General features: G+C 35.7%; 1 protein-coding gene across 4 annotated transcripts in view; it reads left to right on the top strand.

Annotated features, from left to right (window-relative positions):
• Positions 1-1,757: 1,757 nt before the first annotated feature.
• LOC124110627 overlaps positions 1,758-21,721 on the top strand; it is a 120,236-nt gene continuing 100,272 nt past the window's right edge. For 2 of the 4 annotated variants that reach the window (XM_048392284.1, XM_048392283.1), the window contains exons 1-18: positions 1,759-1,909; positions 4,270-4,404; positions 6,645-6,722; positions 7,281-7,471; positions 8,449-8,526; positions 12,337-12,345; positions 13,884-13,976; positions 14,696-14,788; positions 14,966-15,094; positions 15,223-15,393; positions 16,421-16,535; positions 17,697-17,833; positions 18,301-18,504; positions 18,922-19,056; positions 19,244-19,411; positions 19,692-19,882; positions 20,472-20,598; positions 21,030-21,106. In XM_048392284.1, coding sequence (XP_048248241.1) covers positions 4,305-4,404; positions 6,645-6,722; positions 7,281-7,471; positions 8,449-8,526; positions 12,337-12,345; positions 13,884-13,976; positions 14,696-14,788; positions 14,966-15,094; positions 15,223-15,393; positions 16,421-16,535; positions 17,697-17,833; positions 18,301-18,504; positions 18,922-19,056; positions 19,244-19,411; positions 19,692-19,882; positions 20,472-20,598; positions 21,030-21,106 — 2,096 coding nt within the window. In that variant the 5' untranslated portion in view covers positions 1,759-1,909; positions 4,270-4,304. Of the gene's footprint in view, positions 1,910-4,269; positions 4,405-6,644; positions 6,723-7,280; positions 7,472-8,448; positions 8,527-12,336; positions 12,346-13,883; positions 13,977-14,695; positions 14,789-14,965; positions 15,095-15,222; positions 15,394-16,420; positions 16,536-17,696; positions 17,834-18,300; positions 18,505-18,921; positions 19,057-19,243; positions 19,412-19,691; positions 19,883-20,471; positions 20,599-21,029; positions 21,107-21,721 lie in introns of all 4 variants that reach the window. The other 2 variants (XM_046469936.2, XM_048392282.1) reach the window with 2 other exon arrangements.

The raw sequence follows: 21,721 nt of genomic DNA, 5'->3' as shown, positions 1-21,721 counted from the left end.
CAGTTTACATTGTACTTTTTGCATATTTGGTAAGTAATTATTTTGAAATGAGGGAGAATAAGAAAATGAATTTATTAAAGTCACACATTGCTAAAAAAACCACCAATATAATACAGTTTGCTTTGGCAAATATTTGTGCAATATCCGGCCTAGGGGCCTATGATCCATACACAATGTTCGTTCTAAAACAGTACAATAAAATATACAATATGCTATACACATATCCACTCAGGTATTCGTCCATTGTCTTGTACCTACTTACGAAATTCAAAGTACAGTAGAATACTTATAATAAGTACCTTTATTGATTATGGGGAGGGTAATTGTATCTTACAGCCATGCTCTTATAACAGTTTACATAGTAAAAACACGTACAACTTTATGGATAACAACTTCTGGCTAGTACAACCATAAGTTGTTATCCATAAAGTTGTACCTTTTCCTATTTACTCACCAACTTCTAGAATGCCAAACAGTTAAAAACATGTATGTCTTTCAATGTCTTTCAATTCTTAACATATTGATTGGTATTCTTGTATTTTATGGATTGCAACCCGACATTTTAGCGTCATTATTGTTTTCAAAGGAACGCAAGCGAACAAACATGTAGAGCTCTACATTCATCTTCATGTTCCGTACACCAAGATACACGGAAAGCAAATAATTAATAAACATTTCACTGTGAATAGCTGTAAAATATTATGCGGGATTAAACAATACTCATTCTGTACAATAGTAAGTCAAACTGATGGGTCATTAGACACACTGTAGTCGACTATATAAATATAATAATCTGGTGATTTCACGGTAGGGTGGTTCAGTCCCCTGGGGTGTGGCTGGGTCAGGCTGGCGCAACGCCTCCGGCTTTTCCACCAGTTCCGGGGCACACGCTAAACACACAGTAGTGCTATATGATCACCGCAGAGGTGGGATATTTGACAGATTACCCAGGCTCAATAAACATGATTAACAATGTTGTTATAGTACTGTTCTTGCACGTGGCGGTATTAATCTGGTGTATTTATTTCCGGAGATTATCTACGATACACATGTACGCCAGATTCCTTATTATGCACATAAGAATGTGGACGTGTATAATATAGAGATAACAAATAGGCGGCAACATCATCGGGTTTTGATTGGTGCAATGCATGCATGCACACCACGGTCACGCAGGGATTAAATAAAGTTAAGGGATACGATAAGTATAGTTGTAGAAGTTGTGATATATAACGACTTTATGTAAAGAGAAAAAACACAAATTACAGTTTAAATGTTTATTGTTCGAAGACAAATACCACCTGCAACTGCCTGTCCATGGATAACGCTTGTTGCCAGGAAGTCCAATTAAGACTCCCCGCTGTTAATTGACGATTCACTTTCAAATATAAATATAAACAGCATGTGACATTTTTTTTATACACAAAGATAAAACATAACCTCACCTTGTTTTTTCAATTTTTGTTGATTATTTACCATTGTTGGAAAAAAAAGTTTCAACACTAAGACTTGACAGTTGACTGAAGCACTCTCACCAACATAGAGTGAGCGAGTACGATAACAAGATACGAAGATGGACGCGTAGCTTTACGCAGTAAAACGGTTTTGATTGGTTGCTATTAATATTGTTTCACATGGCAATGTTTTCAAAGATGGCTGCGTCAGTGCTCGAACCGGTTCTGCAAGTTGCTGTATACCGTCTCTGCCTATTGAAGGCATTCCAAAATAACCGGTCGGCGCAGCCTTGTATTATGAAAACCAATGGGATATATCCGACAGCATATCATAACGGGTCTCACAAGGTGTGGTGGCAAAGCTGCCGGTTACATTCACTTTACCTGTGTTTCTGTTATTCTTTCTCTCCGGTTGTGATTAACTTATCATTGGAGGGATTGGACATTTCGAAAAGGTGAGGAATATTGTGTGCTAGTGTATATATGTAAAATACAGAGTTAGCGTCTGAAATGCTGTAAAAGACTCTGCAATTGCTGTCACCGCCCTGTACAACGTTACGCGTGTTTGTTAGTGTTAGGAACGGGTTTTTAGTTTCAATCAGGTATAATTTGTCGTTGTAATGTCAAAATCTCTTCGATTAATTTGTTCACATAATTCAATAGACATAGTACAATGATTTGTGGATGATTGTACATATGAAGTTGAGGTGATTGATTTTTTTCAGTCGTGTTGATTTAGTTGCTTTGGCAAGGCGAGTTACTGCATACGACCACTGTGTCATCTGTTATAATAAAACTCCCACATGTTATTTTGAACGTAAGAGGGAAGTCAGTTGATTTTGATGTGTTTTGTTAATGAAATATTTATCGATATTTCCCCAAAACGTAACAATCTGAAAAACATAACACATTCATGAACTGTCTCTTGCTAATGAATAGGCCTACTGTATGTGACAATATGAAAATAGATTGTCATCATTCTAAGAAATACCTAATGCAGTCCACTTCAAACAGATTATCAGGTGAAATACATCTTACAATATATGAGTATAAACTTGTTGGATGTTTGTGGCCAAAGATAAGGTTTTTAATGCTTTATAGACACAACAGGGTCTCCTGCGAAGGACGGTAATTTGTGTAATCTATGGACAAATATTTTAACAGAGGGATGGTCTTGTTACTTTCTTTCATTGAATTATATATTATCTTCAAACAGGACATGACAAGAAAAAATATCTTTATTTTGACTTCATGTTTTACTCGCTATACTATTGGCATGAATATTTGCCTGTAAATTACTTTAATTGATAAGATAATGGTACACAAACCAATGATATATTTTATATTTCATAAATAGTGTATTTAGATTCTTATTTGCATTTGATAAAGTGTTAAGACTATATTGTCATTATCAGTAATCTTTGTGTAATGCCATAGTACAGACTCTGCTGTGTACATGGTGTTAGATGTTTGTTTCATATGTATTGGTGCTAACTTTAAACATTAACTTCCCTTAAAATTCATTGTACTTTTCTAGTTGTCACTTTATTGTATTCAATGTAAGGAGACTTCATTCAAATGGAGCAATGTGCATGAGTTTGACATGGTATGTTTGTATAGAGAAAAGGCAGTTGCTTAATATTGCATAGCTTGTCCTGAATCTTAATGTAAAATTAGATGAATAAATGATTTGCATATTTTAAACATTGAAAGTTAGTCACATTTGAAACTGCTTGGAAACAAACATGCTTGTCAGCATTATCAAATAAATGTTTTTTAGCCATTAATCTCTTGAACATAATCAGTATTAATATTTAGGTGCTAATTGTACTGGAATGATACTATAACATTATCTTTAGCGTTGAGCAGGTTTATAAAGACATTTGTCCCCTATCCAGCATGACCCAGTTTATTCTATCATGTCTAAATCTGTCGCCTGGGAGTGGAATATAGTCAGCCCTACAGAGAACTTGTTAGGCAAGTTAGAAGGCTGGTTTAGCTATTGTCATCGCGACGATACGCGTTCATGCACTCCAGAGGGCAGGGCTTCAAGTATTCATTCATGAAAAGAAAACCTTGCTTATTATCAGAGTATATAACAGCATGTTCTTGAAATTTTAACATTTTATGTAATATGTTTCCAAATTTGTCAATATGATAAAAATGTGTCTGAAATATGAAAGAGAAAAGACGGTGTTATAGGAGAGCTGATAATTCTTTCTGTATGCAACAAGCAACTGTCATGACTATCTTACTGTTTGAGTAGAATTAGAAGTCAATTTGGCATTAGTCTTATTATTCTTGTTTTGAATGTTAATCTGTAAGTGTGAAATTGTGTAACCATTGGTAGCTCTTATAATTTCTGTCTAAGTTGTGAAAATGAAATGCTAACATGTTTACTGTACTAGCTGTATGTCTGTTATGATACACAGTACTCACACAATTCCTTGTGTTTTCTTGAAATCATTAATAACTAGTATATCATTTTATCTTTAGTATGTTTATATAGTTTGATAATTCAAGAGTAAAACAAAATACATGTATTGCATTATAGGATTAGGGCTACTTTGTGATTGTGGGATTAAAAAAAATTATCTGATGTGAATTTGAGTAAGAAATTGCATGACTACGTTTACTTTTTAGAGCACTTTCTAGGTACTGGTATATGGTTTTTGCGTGTATAGGTAAACCAATATCATGAATTGGATAAAAACATTACTTAATGCATGATTCAGTTTATCCAAATATTGGTTTATTTACCAGAGGACAGACAATGAATTAGGATCAGGGGTTTTAATATTCAAATCTATTGCAGCTACCCCAACCTCAACTCCAAGGGAGACACACAAGATGGCGACAACGCCGTCAGCGCCGACACAGGTTATTCTGACCTGTGTCCTAATGCTGCTGACATGTATACAACTAACAACACAGCAAGTCAGTTTTTACAGTAAGTATACTATTTAATATCAGTGCAGTACTTCTATATTATACACCTTGGTTTTATCAGGTTTGTCCTGGAGCAGCTACTGAGATTAGTGTCTAAAGATTGGAAAGTGAGTGCTTTGTGAAGTACTGAGTAATGAAGTGAATTTTACTCGGAGAGAAGGATTTCCGATTCTAGTGTTGGTAATTGGTCTGGATTTCATCCTCAAACATTAGTCTATATTGTTTTTTACAACCTATAAATCATCATATAGTTAGTTTGTATTTAAGTGTATTTTCCACAATTTTACGTCATATAACCTGTTTTTTTAATATGATCAATACTTGAATTGATACTTTAAATGTACTTGAAATACTTAATATTTTGTGTATTTAACTTGAAGATAACTGTAATTATTTTCAGATCAAAGAATTGTTTAATCATATTTAATTTTATGTCAACATGACTAAACAATGCTGAACACACCTGTTAATAGCATTTTGCTCAGCAATTTTGCTCATTGCAATGGTACACAGGGTAACAAATCAGAACGTGATTAAGTGACACTGTATCTGAACAGTACATATGAGGAACAAGAACAGCAACACAACACTTATGAGATCTGTCATTCTGAATTAGCTTGACTATCTCTCTGTAAATATCATAGTAGATGTAAACATTATCTCTGATGGTTTAGGTGAAGCAATGTACATGTATTTGGTAATTTCACATTTTGATAAATGTTTCAAAAAAATTAAAAATGCATTGAAAACAGTAAGATCATTCAGTAAACAACATTTTGGGTGGCTATAGTACAGTACACACATATAATTGCAATATTACAGAAAGTTGTATACTGTGACATGCATGAATCTCATTTTAGTAGCAAAGTTTAGTTATGTTGAAACTGATCGTAAAAAATTTCATAACAGGTTTTACTTTTTTTTACTTAAGTTGAATTTCATCTGCCTCTCATTCTCATTTGACAGTCCGATTTAGTTTTGTTGATATGTTTGTGTAGCATGTTGTATGGTCGTGTTGATTGTGTATATTTACATGTTAGATACACATTTTAGTTACGAGGCTTGTGTACAGGAGATAAGCATTGAAGGACTTCCTGACATTTGCATCTCACATTTAGACAAGTCTTGGGCGTTGGTGGACAGCTCTTCCCACCAGTTGGACTATGTTTGGAACTCAGCCTACAACTTGGATCACAACATATTCGGGCACTTTTCTGAGTACCAGTGTCTATATGACCCCAACACATTCCTGTGTGCTGATGGCACCTGTGTTGCTCGATTTTGTATATGTGATGGGATTTTACAGTGTCCAGATGGGTCAGATGAGAAGGATTGTTCCATGAATGGTTTAGGTACACCAAACTTGGATTTTCTGATCGATGGGTTTGGTTTCTATGCTTGGTATAGATGGATATGTTAAAGGAATGTACAAAGTTTGCAGTTGTAAGACTACATAATGTGCATCTTGAAGATCTTGCTGCCTGCAGAGGATGATGGATAGATTATTTCAAGAATGTGCCTGATGTGTTTCTTATATATTGGTAATGAAAGATTGATGGATCTGGGTTGATGTTTATGTTGTTGGTCTACTGTTGTTCAAATATGCATGGATTAAACCTGTTTCAACATGTTCAAGCATGTAAATTTAACCTGTTGATTGGCATGATATGCATACATTTGATATTACTGTCTTCTATTTGTTTTGTTGAATACACTTTCTGAATTGCCCCTTTTGCATGCAAAGTTCAATAAAGCATGGTGTCATGGTGATTACTATGATCTCGTACCAAGAATGTCATGGAATGTTATTGCAGTGGTCCTATAACATGTATAATCAAATGTGTATTTTTTAACATTCTATTTTTAATTCAATCATTTTTCTGTGTTCATGATGTTCAAAGATGAACTTTCTATTGTAATCATGTTCTTTATATTTATATCCAAAGACTCGTTCAAGAAGGAATACAATGTAAAGGTCATTCATGTAATACATGTCAATATATATAATTGTTTGGGACTGCACAAAAATAAGGCCTGGGATATTCTGGTATATGACTTGATTTTCATTTAAGTTTCATTTTATTGATAATGATATTTTTGACAGGGTATTGGATTATATATTCACAATTTCTGTAAAAGATTATGAAGACTTTGTGTTCATGCTTAAGTGTAACCAAAACTCCCCTTGAAAGTGGATGTAACCTTGATGATCTTGGTGATATGTGTTTTGTTTGTTTGTAGACACTTGCCAAGATGCATCAGCTGTGGGAACTTTGAGCGTGTCTATAAAGGAATCAGATACTCAGGCAGCGATTGATGGTAAGTTGTATATCATAGTATATCTGGATAAACCCAGTGGTATAATTAGATGATTGTGTGCTTGTTTAACATGATATGCCCATATTTTACTCTTAATTTTTAGTGGATATGCAACCTTGCTACATTCATTGGTGCATCATACTTTTCTATATCGATAAAAGACGAAACGTTTGCTAATGTTACTAGCAACTCATTTAATGACCTCCAGGGTTTTTTGTCAGTCAAATATTGCAAAATGTGTTGTCATATGCATTTCAAGTTCAACACTAAAAATACCCGCTAAGAACATGTGTCTACAGCTAGCCTTTCCTTTGAAACCTGCTCTGAAATACTTAATAGTCAAAACATTTCCACACGATTTGATGTAACTGTGTGTATCGCGGTACATATTGTATTGTGACCTTGCTGCATCGTTTCACCTCCAATACTTACAGAGAAGCACTACTTCCTTACAGAATGAATGAGAAATGTTGACTGTACTTCATAAATATGTACGAGAACAAAAAATAGCCTAGGAAGATGAGGGACATGAGGTAACCAAGATGGTTTTCGTTTTAGCTTCACCAACAGAATACAGAGCTGGACTCAGCTTGGCAGGCAATACAAATAGTATTGGGCTTCAGTTTGATGCCAATGCTGCTGCTAAGCTTCCTCCTGGGGAGTACTTTGATCTGGAGTCTGGCGTCCGAAGTGGCAGCTTAACTGGAAGGGAATGGTTCCTGAGACTCAAGAAGCCCATTAACAGAGATGTATGTTCTAAATTACACCTGGCACTTGTGTGTTTCCTACACTGATGCATACTGTTGTTTATGCAATATATATTGGTCCGTCGATAGCATGTTTACTCTTTCTGTTATTACTACATGTACTAGTGACTTTAACACAGTAAATCATATGATTATCTCAAGAAATTTCAAGCAAAACATTTTCTAAGTCCACATTAAGAATTAATGCTCACATTGTTTCCGTTTCTTGTCTCTGTTTGTCACTGGGATATTAGCAATCTCATTAAAATCAGATCTGAGTTCTAGCTGCCGCTAAACAAAGATCTGAGGACATCCCATTACGGGTCACGTCAGAACGACCTTTCGTGAACTTTGACCGATTACTGAAGTGACAAACAAGAAGTCTACATCAGCCAATTAGAAAGCAGCTTTCTTGAGCTTTACAGCACTCGTTTCAACCTGGCGACTTTCATTTCAGAATATGCTTGAAAAATATGTTGGCACAGTTCTCGATTAAAAGTTTGAAAACTTAACAAACGAACATTCCGGAATGTCTAATATATAGTTGAGATTTTATGACAGTACTTCCCATGTACTGTGCAACGCCTCCTCTGTTCAAATGTTTGACCCACGGAAGTGAGAGACAGACGATAATTTTGAAGGAATCAGTTGTACGAGCCGTGACTGTCCGTCGGAATACCCTGTGTTAACGTTTTCGAGGTTGCATGATGAGAAAACACATTCTGATTGTCACTTTTATGATCTGGTAAGTGACGCTTTGATTGGTTGGATGAAAGGTCGTTCTGACGTGACCCGTAGTGGGATGTCCACAGATCTTTGTTTAGCGATAGCGAGAACTAAGATATGATTTTAATGAGATTGGGATATTAGTTCAGAAACGTCAATGCTTCAACATGGATTTGTGATAGTTTTCATAGTTTTAGAAATTACATTGCTTTGGGGAACAGGATCAGGTGTTAAATACAATATTGATTTTTTAGGGTGATCGTCCAGATTCACTTGATGACAATACTGTGTTTGAGTATACCCTCCAGTGTACAGACCTCACCATAAACACTGTAAGTAGTCCTAAATGTTGTTGCTTTTTGTTTAAGTCATGAATTCAATGATGAATTAATAATTGACATTTCTGCAATGTATTTCTCTATTTGTTTTGACATTCTCATCCTGACCTATATGCAGGTTGATAAACTGTCTTCTAGACTTCAGAATTTGTTTGACAAAGTCATCCTACCCTCTCCATTGATGATGACATTTTCTCCCAACCTACATAGATATTCACATTGTCAAATATAAATCACCTTTAGTCTTGACACAATCTTCAAGACCTTCATGATATTTTCACACAACCTCTTTATAAGTGTTCTATCTGTCTTCCTCACTTCTTTCCTGACATCATCGTTGATACAAAACTTGACAGTTATGTTGATAGTATCTTTCTGACATGACATTGAAACCAAGTATTACTGGCACTGACTAGCTGACCTCAATATTGATGCTGATACTGTTGTCATGACAATGACATCTGATGTTGACCACGTCTTCATAGGACCTTGTCATTGATGGTGACACATTCTTCATGTGATCTTGACAATTTTGACGCCTTCTTCAAGACTTCAACACTTGTGTCTTCATATGACCTTGACATTAGCATTTACAGTTTGATATAGTCAGTATTCTGCACCTGACTATGAATATTTGCACTGTTTTACTTGCCCCTGTCATAACTACCTTCACTGTTCATCTACACAATGCAGCCATACATCAAACAACTTTGATTGTAGCTTTTGTTGGTTCTGAGTAGTTGCTTATGTGTCTATCTGCTTTTTGTATATAAATACTTGGGCTTTGCTTATTAGATTTGTGGAGTAGAAGTCCTATTGTTTGTTTAGCGGTACACACCACTTGGTCTTTTTGCAAATCCTGACGCAGTGAGTAGTATGTAGGGCATGGGCATGAGGGCTGCATGTTGTCACCCTGTGTCTGTAATTGCATTGGGAGGAATGAGGCTAGCTTCCATGGGCAAGTAGGACTTACTGTTTGCTGTTATGGCACAGTTGCTGCATGATATAGACCATGAGAACATAGCAGTGTTCGTATTGAAGGGGATTCTGGGGTCCTTGATGTTTGCTTCAATAGAGAGAGAGAGACAGAGAGTCTTATCATATACTATCATTTGAAACAAATATATCAAAACGTATAATTACACTGAGATATAAAACATGTGTACATAATCATTGTTTGAATAAGTTAGCACAGGAAATTTGGCAAATGTAAGAATGCATATAAGCATGTTCACATGTACCCCAAACATACATGACATATTTAATATTAGGATAATGACAAGGACCCTTAGAGCTTTATGCTCAATTTCAAACACTGCATAGCCATGATAGGTACATCTTCCCGAGGCAAGAGAGTTAACTGATTACAAAAGTCCAGTTTCCACCCTTGCCGAACTAGGCTGGTATTATGGAGTTACGTTTTGTCTGGACTAACAAGTCTATACATAGTCCAATCAAAATCGTGCACCGACATCAAAATCCGGTTCGTAAACTGTCATGCAGATTTCGATCGATTGCAGGGTTTGCAAAGCATGTGCATCGCCAATTTGTTGTCAGCAGATATGTTCCAAATCCTGTCATGTTTTTAATCAAGGTGCTCACGTGATTTGATGCATTTTGCGATGTAAGACCCGTTTTATCACAATATAGATCTTGATTATCGATCAGATCGTCCTGACTGGGCGCCACCATTTTGTGTGAAGCAAACGCAAGTGATACGACAGGTGAAATCTGATTGGTCCATAGAAGAGGCTTAGAAGGGACATAATTGGTAATAGCCACTGGTGGCGCAACGAACGAGCCCAGTAATTCCAGTCTAGTTCGGCAAGGGTGGAAACTGGACTTTTAAAGTCAGTTAACTCCCTTGCCTCGGGAAGATGTGATAGGTAGGGCCATACCAATTCTTGGAAACATAATTCCTTGCCCAGTATGACTTCTGTGGTTAGGATTAGATTGCAATTCATGATGAGATAGTTAGGCAGAACATTTCATACAGACATGAAAAAGATATGGAGAAATCATTCTTAAGATGATAAAAAACTAGACATAACTTGTTCACAAGTGATGGTTTTTTGAAGATATGTGTGGATGAAATGCCTATGTTTTTATGTACATGTACTTTGGGAAACATACTTTTCAGAATTTCCATAGCTTGTCCAAACACAGAAATTGACGTTGTCAACACGGTTGAAGGGGCTTGTTTACTCATCATGCTGATGGCAGAAGTATACTGAACAAAAAAAGTTAGGGATTATGAATATTTTTGGGATATCTTTCTGAAATTGTGTGCTCAATCTTCACTACTAAAAGATATTCCAACAAATATTCATGATCCCTAACTTGTTTAGTTCAGTATATTTTTTTTGTCGTTAAAGCTGCATCAACTCACTTTCAGTGATGATTATGCCAAACTATTATTATCTCTTAGCAGATCCAAATTTAGCATGCTAACTCTTTTCATACATTCATCTTGCCCCTTGACGATGACAAGAGTAACTAACACACTGATGTTTGTACCAGTAAGTTCAATAATGGTTGCTTGCTGAGGTAATTGGGATATTACTTTTAGGTCAACTACAATGATTTTACAAAGCGTGGAATTAACTTTGTTTACATGTTGGTGTGTAAAATATACTGATGGAAATACTGAAATTAGGGGAGCATTTATTTTTCATAAAAATCTATATGTGAACCCTGTTGTTGATGACAGGAGATTGGTACATATTCTTCTGCAATATCCTTTAATGTAATTAATTTCTTATGGGTTCCCTTATTTCTTTCCAGCCGTATACATATGCTAGTTACCATGGTTACTGAAAATCATTAAAAACAATTGTGGGTATTATTGACCATGTTGACAATCGTCTTCAGCATGTTTGGTATATTGACAATGCAGAATTTCTTTAACATTCAGTGTGGCTTTTTAGGGTTGGTAGGATAACCCATAAGAACCTATCAATGTTTTGTATGTATTAGTTGAATGCATATGTATACTAATCTGGCAATATGATCATTATGATGCTGACTGACCAACTTTACACATGCTTACTACATGCTATCCAGACCTCTGACAGACTTGGACATATGTAATGGGATGATTTCTACATACCCTTTTTCATACTTGCCTTGTATGACTACTTAGTTCTTATACCACTCAATTTCAACAGATTCTTGACCAGTGACAGTTTGGCCAGTTACAGCATCAGTGTGCAGATGTTGACATGTATGGTGTAATTTTATGTTATACCATGTTATACATCTTTGACATCTGACTTCAATATTATTATTCATAACCTTATGGGGACTGTGAGGCAGAATACTTTCCTCACTATCCCACGCTTGCTGAAAGAGCCAACCAGAATGAAAATTGGGTGGTTTTATATTATGTAACCTGCGTTATGTGTCATTCATACCCTGACTGCATGGATAGTTGCTCATGCTATTAACCACTGTTTTGCGCATCCCAGACTTAATTATTTACAGGCTGTCATTATATAGCTGGAATACTGATGACAATATCTTAAACTATTCACTCACAATGTTCACTATTATTACTCCTAAGAATATGTTACATATCATATGGCGCTCACAGTTACTGTTGCCGTTATTGCTGATAGTGATGTATGTTTTGGGTTTTCGATACAGTTGAGAAAGTGTTTAGAAGGTAGTTTCTTGTTTCAGGTATTTGAATCGAAAATTACTTTTGTCCACTTAAATTTATGCAATGTCCAAGAAGATTATGTAGAAAAAGTAATTACCAGGTGATTACAGATTATATGATATCTCTTTTCCTTTGAATCACAGAATGGACAAGTATGTATTTTTTTTAACTGATGCTTACTAATATTTTTCAGTTTTCATTACTTTTATTGAACCAGTTTAGTGTGTTTCTAGGTTTTCTATTATTTTTAGCTGAACCTGAACCTGTTGAATTAGTCCTAGCTAATGTCATGAATTTACTACCATCTAATACCAGCAGTATTGCTATTTGCCAGACATGTTAATTTGATTTCTCGTGAGATTTTCATTCCCACTCATCTCACTTAGAAAACATTCACATCACTTGATTTAGTCACAACTTTAGCATGTTTAGCCCTCCATTGATGCCTTGTCTTGTGAGACCAGATCGCCTTTTTTCTTGTTTTACATATGAGCCTAGCTTTGGAAGTGTGAACAAATATCTTTTTTGAAATTTGTATTTGACTGACAAAAGACTTACTTTTGATATAGTTACATTTGTTTTTGTTTTTGTTGTTTTCAAGAGTTAACATCAAATCTTATCCATCTTATATTTGTCTCAGACAATATATTTTTTTAAATTTTGCTACCTGTGTTTTAGCACTTTTGCCAAGAAAAAATCTTATGAAGACCAATAGGTCTGGATTAAGTTCATGTTGCAATGGTAGATGTAAAATAAACAACTGCTAAAATGATACTGAAATATAAGCTCAGGCTACTAGACTCACAGAACATAATTTTCTTTTTCATTTTTCACCATTTCCTTTGGATCACATAATGGACAAGTTTGAATCTTTGGATTTAATGCTTACTAATATTTTCAATTTGCATTACTTTTATTAAAACAGTTTGGAGTGTCTTACTTTGCTATTGTTGCTGAATCTGTGTAAGTTAATGTCATGAATGTTTTTGCATCTGATATGACGCTTGTTCACAAAAAGCTACATGGCTCAGCAGTCTTGCTATTTGCAGGACATGTTCCTTTAGGTCGTTATGAGATTTTCATTTCAACCCATGGGTCATTAATGTGATTAATCAGGTTGATGCATATGTTTTTGTTCCTTTTTATCTTTTTTTTTAGTTTAAGAATTAGATGACTTTTATCCAACAGAGATTTTCTTTCTTTTAATGTGTTTTATCCATAATGTTCTCGGGTATAATGGTCTTAAATATTTATCAAGAACACAAATACATAAAATTTTATCTTTTGAAAATGCCTTTCATTATTTTGAAACATTTAGAGTTGTGCTTATTTAGATCAATATCATTGCATACTGTTGAGCTAAGCCATCATGTAATACAACATACATTTGGTACATTTGTCTTCAGGTCATAAAAAGCAGGTATAGTGAAAATGATACTTTGGATGATACAGAATCCCAGTTTACAAGATTATGTTTCATTCCCAAATGTCTGGTGTAAGGGACTGTCTTTTATTTTTTTTATGATACGCAGATAATTTGTCATTTCTGTCTCAAGATAATTAATTTTTAAGAACTCTTTATGGATTTAAAATTGCAATTACTGTCCTTCAGGCAGGTGCATATGTCATCAAGACCTGTGGCAAATTATGAATATCATACAGGTTTTAATTGTCATTTTTGTCTTCTTAGGCTTTTTTCATCTTGCTGAGGGTTCAGATTTTGGATGTCAACGACAACAGTCCAGTGTTCAAAAATGCTCCCTACGCTGTCTCTGTCAATGAGGTAAGTTGATAATACCTGGTAGATAGAGAGAGATAATAAAAACTAGATAGTACACTCTTATTTGGGCGGCGTCCACTAATACCTACAGTCTACAATAAACAAAGTCATGCACCAGTGATTTTCAGCGACACCTGCTATCAGTGCTACCCAACCTCTAACTGGACAAGTCCACTTTAGTGGAATAATGCCTATAGGCAACAAAAGACAGAAAATTGTATGAAGTCACTTTTTATTTCACATTGCCATAACACTAACAGTAATAATTTATGATTTCTGCATCATTGCATTAGTTCTTATAGTATACACCAGCAGATATTTGCTGATTTCAAAGAAATCTAATATTGGAAGAGTTCATTCCTAGCATGGGTATGTTGTTTTCATTGTGTAGGCATTATCAGCTTTATCAGCTTTATTTTTGTGTAGGCAATAGTAACTGTAGGCAAAAGTGGACGTAGGCATTAGTGGCTGGAACCCTCATTTGGGGGCTTTAATTGCTGTAAAGTCACCTGCAATTGCTAGCAAATGTGACATAAAGCATGGACATTACACTTGCCCACAAACCTTAAATCAAGCTTGCCTTAAGTTTATCCTTTTTCCCGATTATGATTTTGTGGAATGTTCAAATGTTATCACTATTTAATCTAGTACACTTTTAAAGTCAATTTCCGTGAAATGTAAATTCCATCTTTCCTTAATCAGAATTCTGTTCTTTGTTTCAGCTTACTCCAATTGGTACAACAGTGTTTCGAGATGTTACAGCCACGGACTTGGACTTCGATTTCAACAAGAACATTGTGTTTGATATTCTTCCTGTAAGAGTTGCTTTCTACATTACTCATGTTCTTATACAGCAGTGTAAAGGAAAAAAACCCTTCATAATCATTCTATTTAACTTTGTTTGTATGGTTTTAATTCATATAAGTCTTTTTCAAACAAATTAGATGTCTATTTGAGCAATCGATAATAGTTAGTATGACTTTCTCTTTCAGACTGCAGGATCAGATAAATTTGCTATTGATATCCCATCCTTGGGATATGTGACAGTCAAAAATACTCTGGATTTCGAGGTCCTGAACGCAGCTGGAAACACCAACTACGTCCTGTCAATCAGAGCAAGGGTATGTATGCAGCATAGAATGTGATATAAATTGCAATTTATCTAGGATGTCTTAATGAAGCTGTTCGTAGCAATGTTCTTTTGATCATGTCTACAAAATACATGTCAGCAATTTCTGTCTTCCTGTAGGATTCGGCTGTACCACCAGAGGTTCAAAGAAGCAGTACAACCACCCTGAACATCACAATAACAGATGGAGACGACCAGAAGCCTATCTTTGAATATCCAACATGTTACACTGATACTGCAAATAAATGTTTCAACCCATCCTACTCAGCATCCATCGTATCGGGACAGTCGGTAAGTCTGTCTGAAATACCAAGTTATCTTTTGTTGACATTGGGTTCAAATTCAAGTATCCTCGTGCTATGGGTTTTCGAGACATAGAAGTATTTCTGATTACATGTCTTATAATCCCAATACACTAAAATTAGGACTAACGTTTGAGAACATTTATTTCTGTTAGCACTTTGATGGTCAAATAACCATCCATGTCTTGTTAATTTTAGAGTGATAATGCCTCATCGAGTGAGACGAGTCAGTCAGGAGCCATCTTGTTACCGTCACATGATTTCGAGCCCCTCATGACAGTCAAGTTAAAAGTAGATGCACAATATGATCAGTCACATGACATTACAGACAGGAAGTTTAGAAACAGCATCAGATGCATTATTAGTGCTAACAAAATCATCATCAGTTCAAGTTTGTTTAAAATGTGCATGAGAGAAAAAGTATGTTTTCACTACTTAGTGAATATCTTACCTCAAGTAACTTAATTTGTGGCATAACTTTAGCGACAAGTGACAAACACTTTAGTGTGTTCAGTGGGCTTTGAACCGTCTACCTTGATTGCTTCATTAAGCACATGGTTACATATTGTTTAGGGGCTCAAAAATAGGTGAGGCTCGAAGACATGTTGCATAGGGATATATTTGACGAAAATGTCTGATTTGATGTGATTAATGAGGGACTGACTTACACCAGGAAGAAACACATTGATACTAATGCGTAGCGGGGGTAGAAAAAAATAATATATAGGATTTCTAATAGCCCGAATAGTGACAACATATAGCAGTACCCCCAAAAATGTTTTAAAATTCTACTAGCCCTTAGGATATCTTTAACATTAACAAAACTGGTCTGGGCTTGCGGGCCAGTGCTAATTTCTACGCAGGGGCCTAGATACAGGGGGAGGAGCTGTTGAATATTGAGTTTATTTAATAGTCGTCATATATTTTGAGGGATATCTTCAGGAAACACTGCTTCAGATAACTTTGTGGAAAATGTGTGAGATCAGTGATGATAAACATTGTAATCTGTGTTCCAGCTTGGCGAAGTTTCTGTATTTCCAATTCCTGCTTCCAACCCCAATGTTGCCATCAACATCCAGGCCAGGGATCAGGACACTCTCAACAGCCCCATTACCTTCACAGTGGAACTGAGTAAGCACTCCGTCACCTACACATGAATACCAGTGACCATTTTATAAACATCCAAAGATCTCCAGGATGTTCAAAATCTTTGTAATGTCTAAATTTCTTACAAATTTGTTAAAAAGGGTACATTCCTTCTATCTCAATTCCTAATTTATAAGTGGCATGGGTAAACCGGTCCTCTAATGCTGTGAAGAATTGCCTTTCTGAGTGTGCCAGGGTTCTATGATAATGGCTACTATTCACAGAATCTTACTGATGTTGATCATTGGTTTATCAGCAAAATACCAAGCAAAATATGTGATTGATATCATGAGCATCGATCGACACAATTGGGATACGATGACATGCATCAACTAAGTCAGCAAGTCTGACCACCTGATCTCGTTACGACAAGCATGGGTTGCTAAAGACTCGCATCTTCATTGGTTTAATATAACTGAAAAAGCGTTCAAAGACGCACTTGAAAATTCACATGGTACTAAGTTAATGTATAGTTTAGTATACATCTAATAATGAGTACTGTTGCGACAAGTTTCTTATATAGTTAAACTAAGGAATTCCGTCCATCCCTTTGTGTACAACCTATTACTTGAAAACTATGCTATGGATTCTTTAAAAATTTAGGGAACAGTCTCCATACTTTTAGAAGAGGTACAGTGCAAAGTTTGTGTATTTGAAAATATGAATTTTTGCAAGTTTTGAACCTAGAATGTTTGTTTTACTTCAACACTTGTGCGACCTGTAGCTTGAGAACTACTTTATGGATTCTATTCAAATTTAAGGAACACTTTCTATACCAATAGGAGAGGTGCCGTGCAAAGTTTGGTTTTGATATGTGTATTTTCTTAAGAAAACATGTTTTTTTCATGTTTTGAAATTTAAATTTTTTTTATCTTCAACATTTGTGCAACCTATTACTTGATAATTTCTGCCTGATTTATTTCAAATCGGGGATACAGTTTCTTTACCAGTAGGAGAGGTGTATTGCAAAGTTTGAGTTCGATAAGTTGATTTTCTGAGAAAATATTGGTTTTTCATGTTTTGAACTTAGAAATATGTTGGGAGTCCAAGTCAGGGGTATTTGTGAGCCCTGTTCACTTTTTGCCTTGTTTCTATCAGTGTTAGTCAAAAACTGAAATAATACAAGAGACATGTTTTTTTCGTCAGCTGAACCTCGTGGATATGAGAATAGATTTCAAGTGGCGAGTGAGCAAATCCCAGGTACCAGCACCTACAGAGCACGGCTTCAGTTGGTAGCAGCCATTGACAGAAGTCAAGTTAGAGATCTGAAAGTCATCATTCGGGTAAGATTTCAGAACTAAATGAACTTTCTCTCAACTCAATGTCATTATGCTAGTTATATGCACATGATGTAAAAAGTTCATGTTAACTTGTATTGATAGACTGCATGGTACTCTTATGACCATTTGACTTAAAGTTCTCAGGTGTGAACACGGGAAGAGAACAAAGAATCATGTCCCTGTTCCTAGATCCTGTTATTGAAATTCTCCTGGAAACAAGTGGGACTTCGATTTGATTGACAATTGTGTCTGTTTTTAGAATTCATCTTGAAACTGTTTAATATTTGTTAACATAATCTCTTAATGACTTGTTTATTGTTTAGAAGTATGCTATCCAGGATCCAGATGTTCTTAGCATCTTTGTTGATTCACTGGTGTCTTAGGGCAAAGAAAACATGTTTCTTACATATGGAACTACACCTATATACATGAAGGCATTGTTACCCTAACCTTTGGATTTTGTTTCCCAGGCACGGGAATCCTCTGCCAATGCGCGATACAACCGTGCTGTTGTGTATCTGACTGTGGCCCAAGCAAACAATAACCCACCCTCTGTGTCAACATCCATCGGCTCTCCGATTGGGTACATCCGAGAAGATGCTCTGGCCCGAGCTTTTGTCAAAGACCAGCCGCTTCAAAATCCTCTAAAGCTTGTAGTTACAGATGCAGATATTGTAAGTTGAAAGATTAAATGTGATACAGATCAAGATATTGTGAGTGAGTGAGTGTCTGAGTGAGTGAGTGAGTGAGTGAATAAATATTGTCTAATGCTGCAATCATCAATGTTCCAGTTACGTCACAGTGACTTGTCAACAATCGGGTTTGGATCAGTCAAACCAGTAGTTGATATCATGAGTAAAGTCCAATGCTGCTGCTGCAATGACACTCAATTAACCAGGTCACCAACCCTCACAACCTGTTCAACTTTTCTGAGGCAAATTCTACTTGGAAATCCCGATGGGATGAACATGATATAATAAGTTGATGGATAAACAGTTTTATGTCATACATACTGTACACTGGCAAATGAAATGTTGAAATGGAGGAGGTAATGCAGACCATAAACCTTTCTTTTTGTCCTGTTGTTTCAGGCTGCTGGAGACACCCCCCAGAGGTATACATATGAAGTTACACCGTCAAGTCCATTCTTTGTGGATAACGATGGTTTCCTCCGAGTAACAGCTGGAAACTTGGATTATGAGTCTGTGCAACAGTACACATTTAATGTGAGTAGCAGTCGCAGTGAGAAGAGATCAAGGAACTCCTAACTTTTCACTTTTAACAATGCAGAAATAAGTGGTGAACATTACATCTAAGTTTACATCTCCAGTGAAATCTGATACTGCTTAGCTTATTTATTTGCTTAGTTTGTGATTTGCTTCTGATGGTATGCCATAATTTGTGTCTGTTTAGGTGATTGTGCGGGAGCAGGACACCACACAGCAGCGCTCAGGAAGCATCAGTCTGACAGTCAATGTTGTGGACATCAATGACAACACTCCATTCTTTGTTGGAATCCCGTACAGTAGATCTTTACCTGAAGGGGACTACACACAAGGAGCTGGAGAATTTATTGCCCAGGTAGGTCATCGCTTGTTTGTAATAAGGGTATTGTATCTTTAGCATTAAGAGTGAATCCAGCTATTGATGAGCCATATAAGGTGACTTTACAGAAGTGTGTTGGACCACTTGCTTTATCCTCAACTGATATACTTTCATGTTGAAAGCAAATGAAAGCAGTGCAGTGGTGCACCAATTTCAAATTATTGCTTGAAGAATAGATGAAAATATACTTCATGGCTCTTTAACATCAAGCTGCAGATTGACAGAGACATAATAGGTTGCTGATTTACTCCTGTAGGTACAAGCCCAGGACCGTGACTCAGTGGACACAAGTATTACGTATGAGATTCAGAGCGTCTCTAGCGGAGGTGCTGGCAAGTTTACGATAAGTAGTACCAATGGACAGTTGCTTCTTCGGGCCGTGGTTGGAATTGGTGAGGAGTACACGATCATTGTCAATGCTACTGACAGCACCGTACCAAAAAGGAGGTACTTGACTTTATGTTTTTGATTGATTTGATTTGATTACTTTAGTAAAAATAATATTAGAAAATTGCATCCTGTCTGCTTTTAATGTGTTAGTGAGAACCTGTATAAGTTTACTGGTCAATCACTTCGGAAGTGATTTCATATTCAGAAATTATTTTTATATATTTATTTATTATCATTATTATCATTTAATAGAATAAACCAAATGATGTTAGTTGAACTAAGAGTGAGATGTTTTTCTTCTGTTATTGTTAATCCAATCTATTGTTTATCCGCTAGGCATGAAGGACCTGTATAATTAATGGCATATTTGCGTTATATAATTGGCAAAATTTAAAAAGGCTGTATGTTCTATAGATATGAACCAAATTGTATTAAAGCTTTGCATATGTCAGTGTTTGATTCCAATCATGCCACTAAGGTCAGCTGTCACAAGATTGGCCTAAGTTTGATTGCTGTTAATTTCAACCAAATCATGAAATTAATGTTTTCATGTATTGAGGTTCTTGTGAAAGAGATTATTTGCCTTTTGATAAACTTGTCCAGTTCCCTTCTGTGATTGTTCTGACTGTTATTGTCCATGTTGCAGTGCCTCAGTACCTGTCTATGTCACAGTAACATCCTCTGGCAACAAAGACCCCCAGATTCCAGCAGGACTGTACACAGTCTATGTCAGTGAAGGCATTGATGCTAACAGGGATATCTTCACTATACCGGTTTGTTGACTCTGTGGATGACATTTATAGTAATAGTTGATCATTAATTTCGCGCTTCTTATATTGTAAGAATAAAGTGCTTTCCTTCAGAACCTATTTTTTTATGTTTTTGTATGATTAATACTGTTTGCAGTATTTACTTATTTTATTTGGATTTATTGAATCATATTTATTAGTAATATTATTGTATATAGTGCAATCATGGAAATATTGAGTTTGTGACAAGAATGTTGATATTTCATAGTTATGAGAGACAATGCAGGGAGATGAGGTGATTAGAGGATATTCTACTGAGTAGTGGAACACATTTTAATGTTGAGACTTTTCTTATGATGTGAAAACATAGATAATGTTAGATTAGTAATTTCTTTTACTATTCATGTTGATCATTCTGAAGAATGTTTAGACAATTTTGATGACATCTTTTGCAGGCTACAGATCCAGATAATCAGCCTCTTACATTTTCCATTATTAATGGAAATAATGGCAATACATTCTCTATAAACAAGTGAGTTTTTGTCATTTCTTTTCTATTTGAAATTTTGACATTGCTTTTGGAACAGCACTGTTAAAAGTAAGGAAGTGTTCTAGGTACTGTTTTTAAGGAGAATGTCCAATAGTGCAGATAGCATCGCATGAAGACAAGTTGTATTTGTAGAATGTCCAATAGTGCAGATAGCATCGCATGAAGACAAGTTGTATTTGTAGAATGTCCAATAGTGCAGATGGTATCACATGAAGACAATTTGTATTTGTAGAATGTCCAATAGTGTAGATAGTATCTCATGAAGACAAGTTGTATTTGTAGAATGTCCAATAGTGCAGATAGTATCTCATGAAGACAAGTTGTATTTGTAGAATGTCCAATAGTGCAGATAGTATTGCATGAAGACAAGTTGTATTTGTAGAATGTCCAATAGTGCAGATAATATCACATGAAGACAAGTTGTATTTGTAGAATGTCCAATAGTGCAGATAGCATCGCATGAAGACAAGTTGTATTTGTAGAATGTCCAATAGTGCAGATGGTATCACATGAAGACAAGTTGTATTTGTAGAATGTCCAATAGTGTAGAAAGTATCTCATGAAGACAAGTTGTATTTGTAGAATGTCCAATAGTGC

Source organism: Haliotis rufescens, unplaced genomic scaffold (genome assembly GCF_023055435.1).
Source record: "Haliotis rufescens isolate VD_foot unplaced genomic scaffold, xgHalRufe1.0.p SCAF_11, whole genome shotgun sequence".
NCBI classification, from domain to species: domain Eukaryota; kingdom Metazoa; phylum Mollusca; class Gastropoda; order Lepetellida; family Haliotidae; genus Haliotis; species Haliotis rufescens.
The sequence above is the reverse complement of the archived record's forward strand: the minus strand, read 5'-3'. Positions and strand labels throughout refer to the sequence as shown.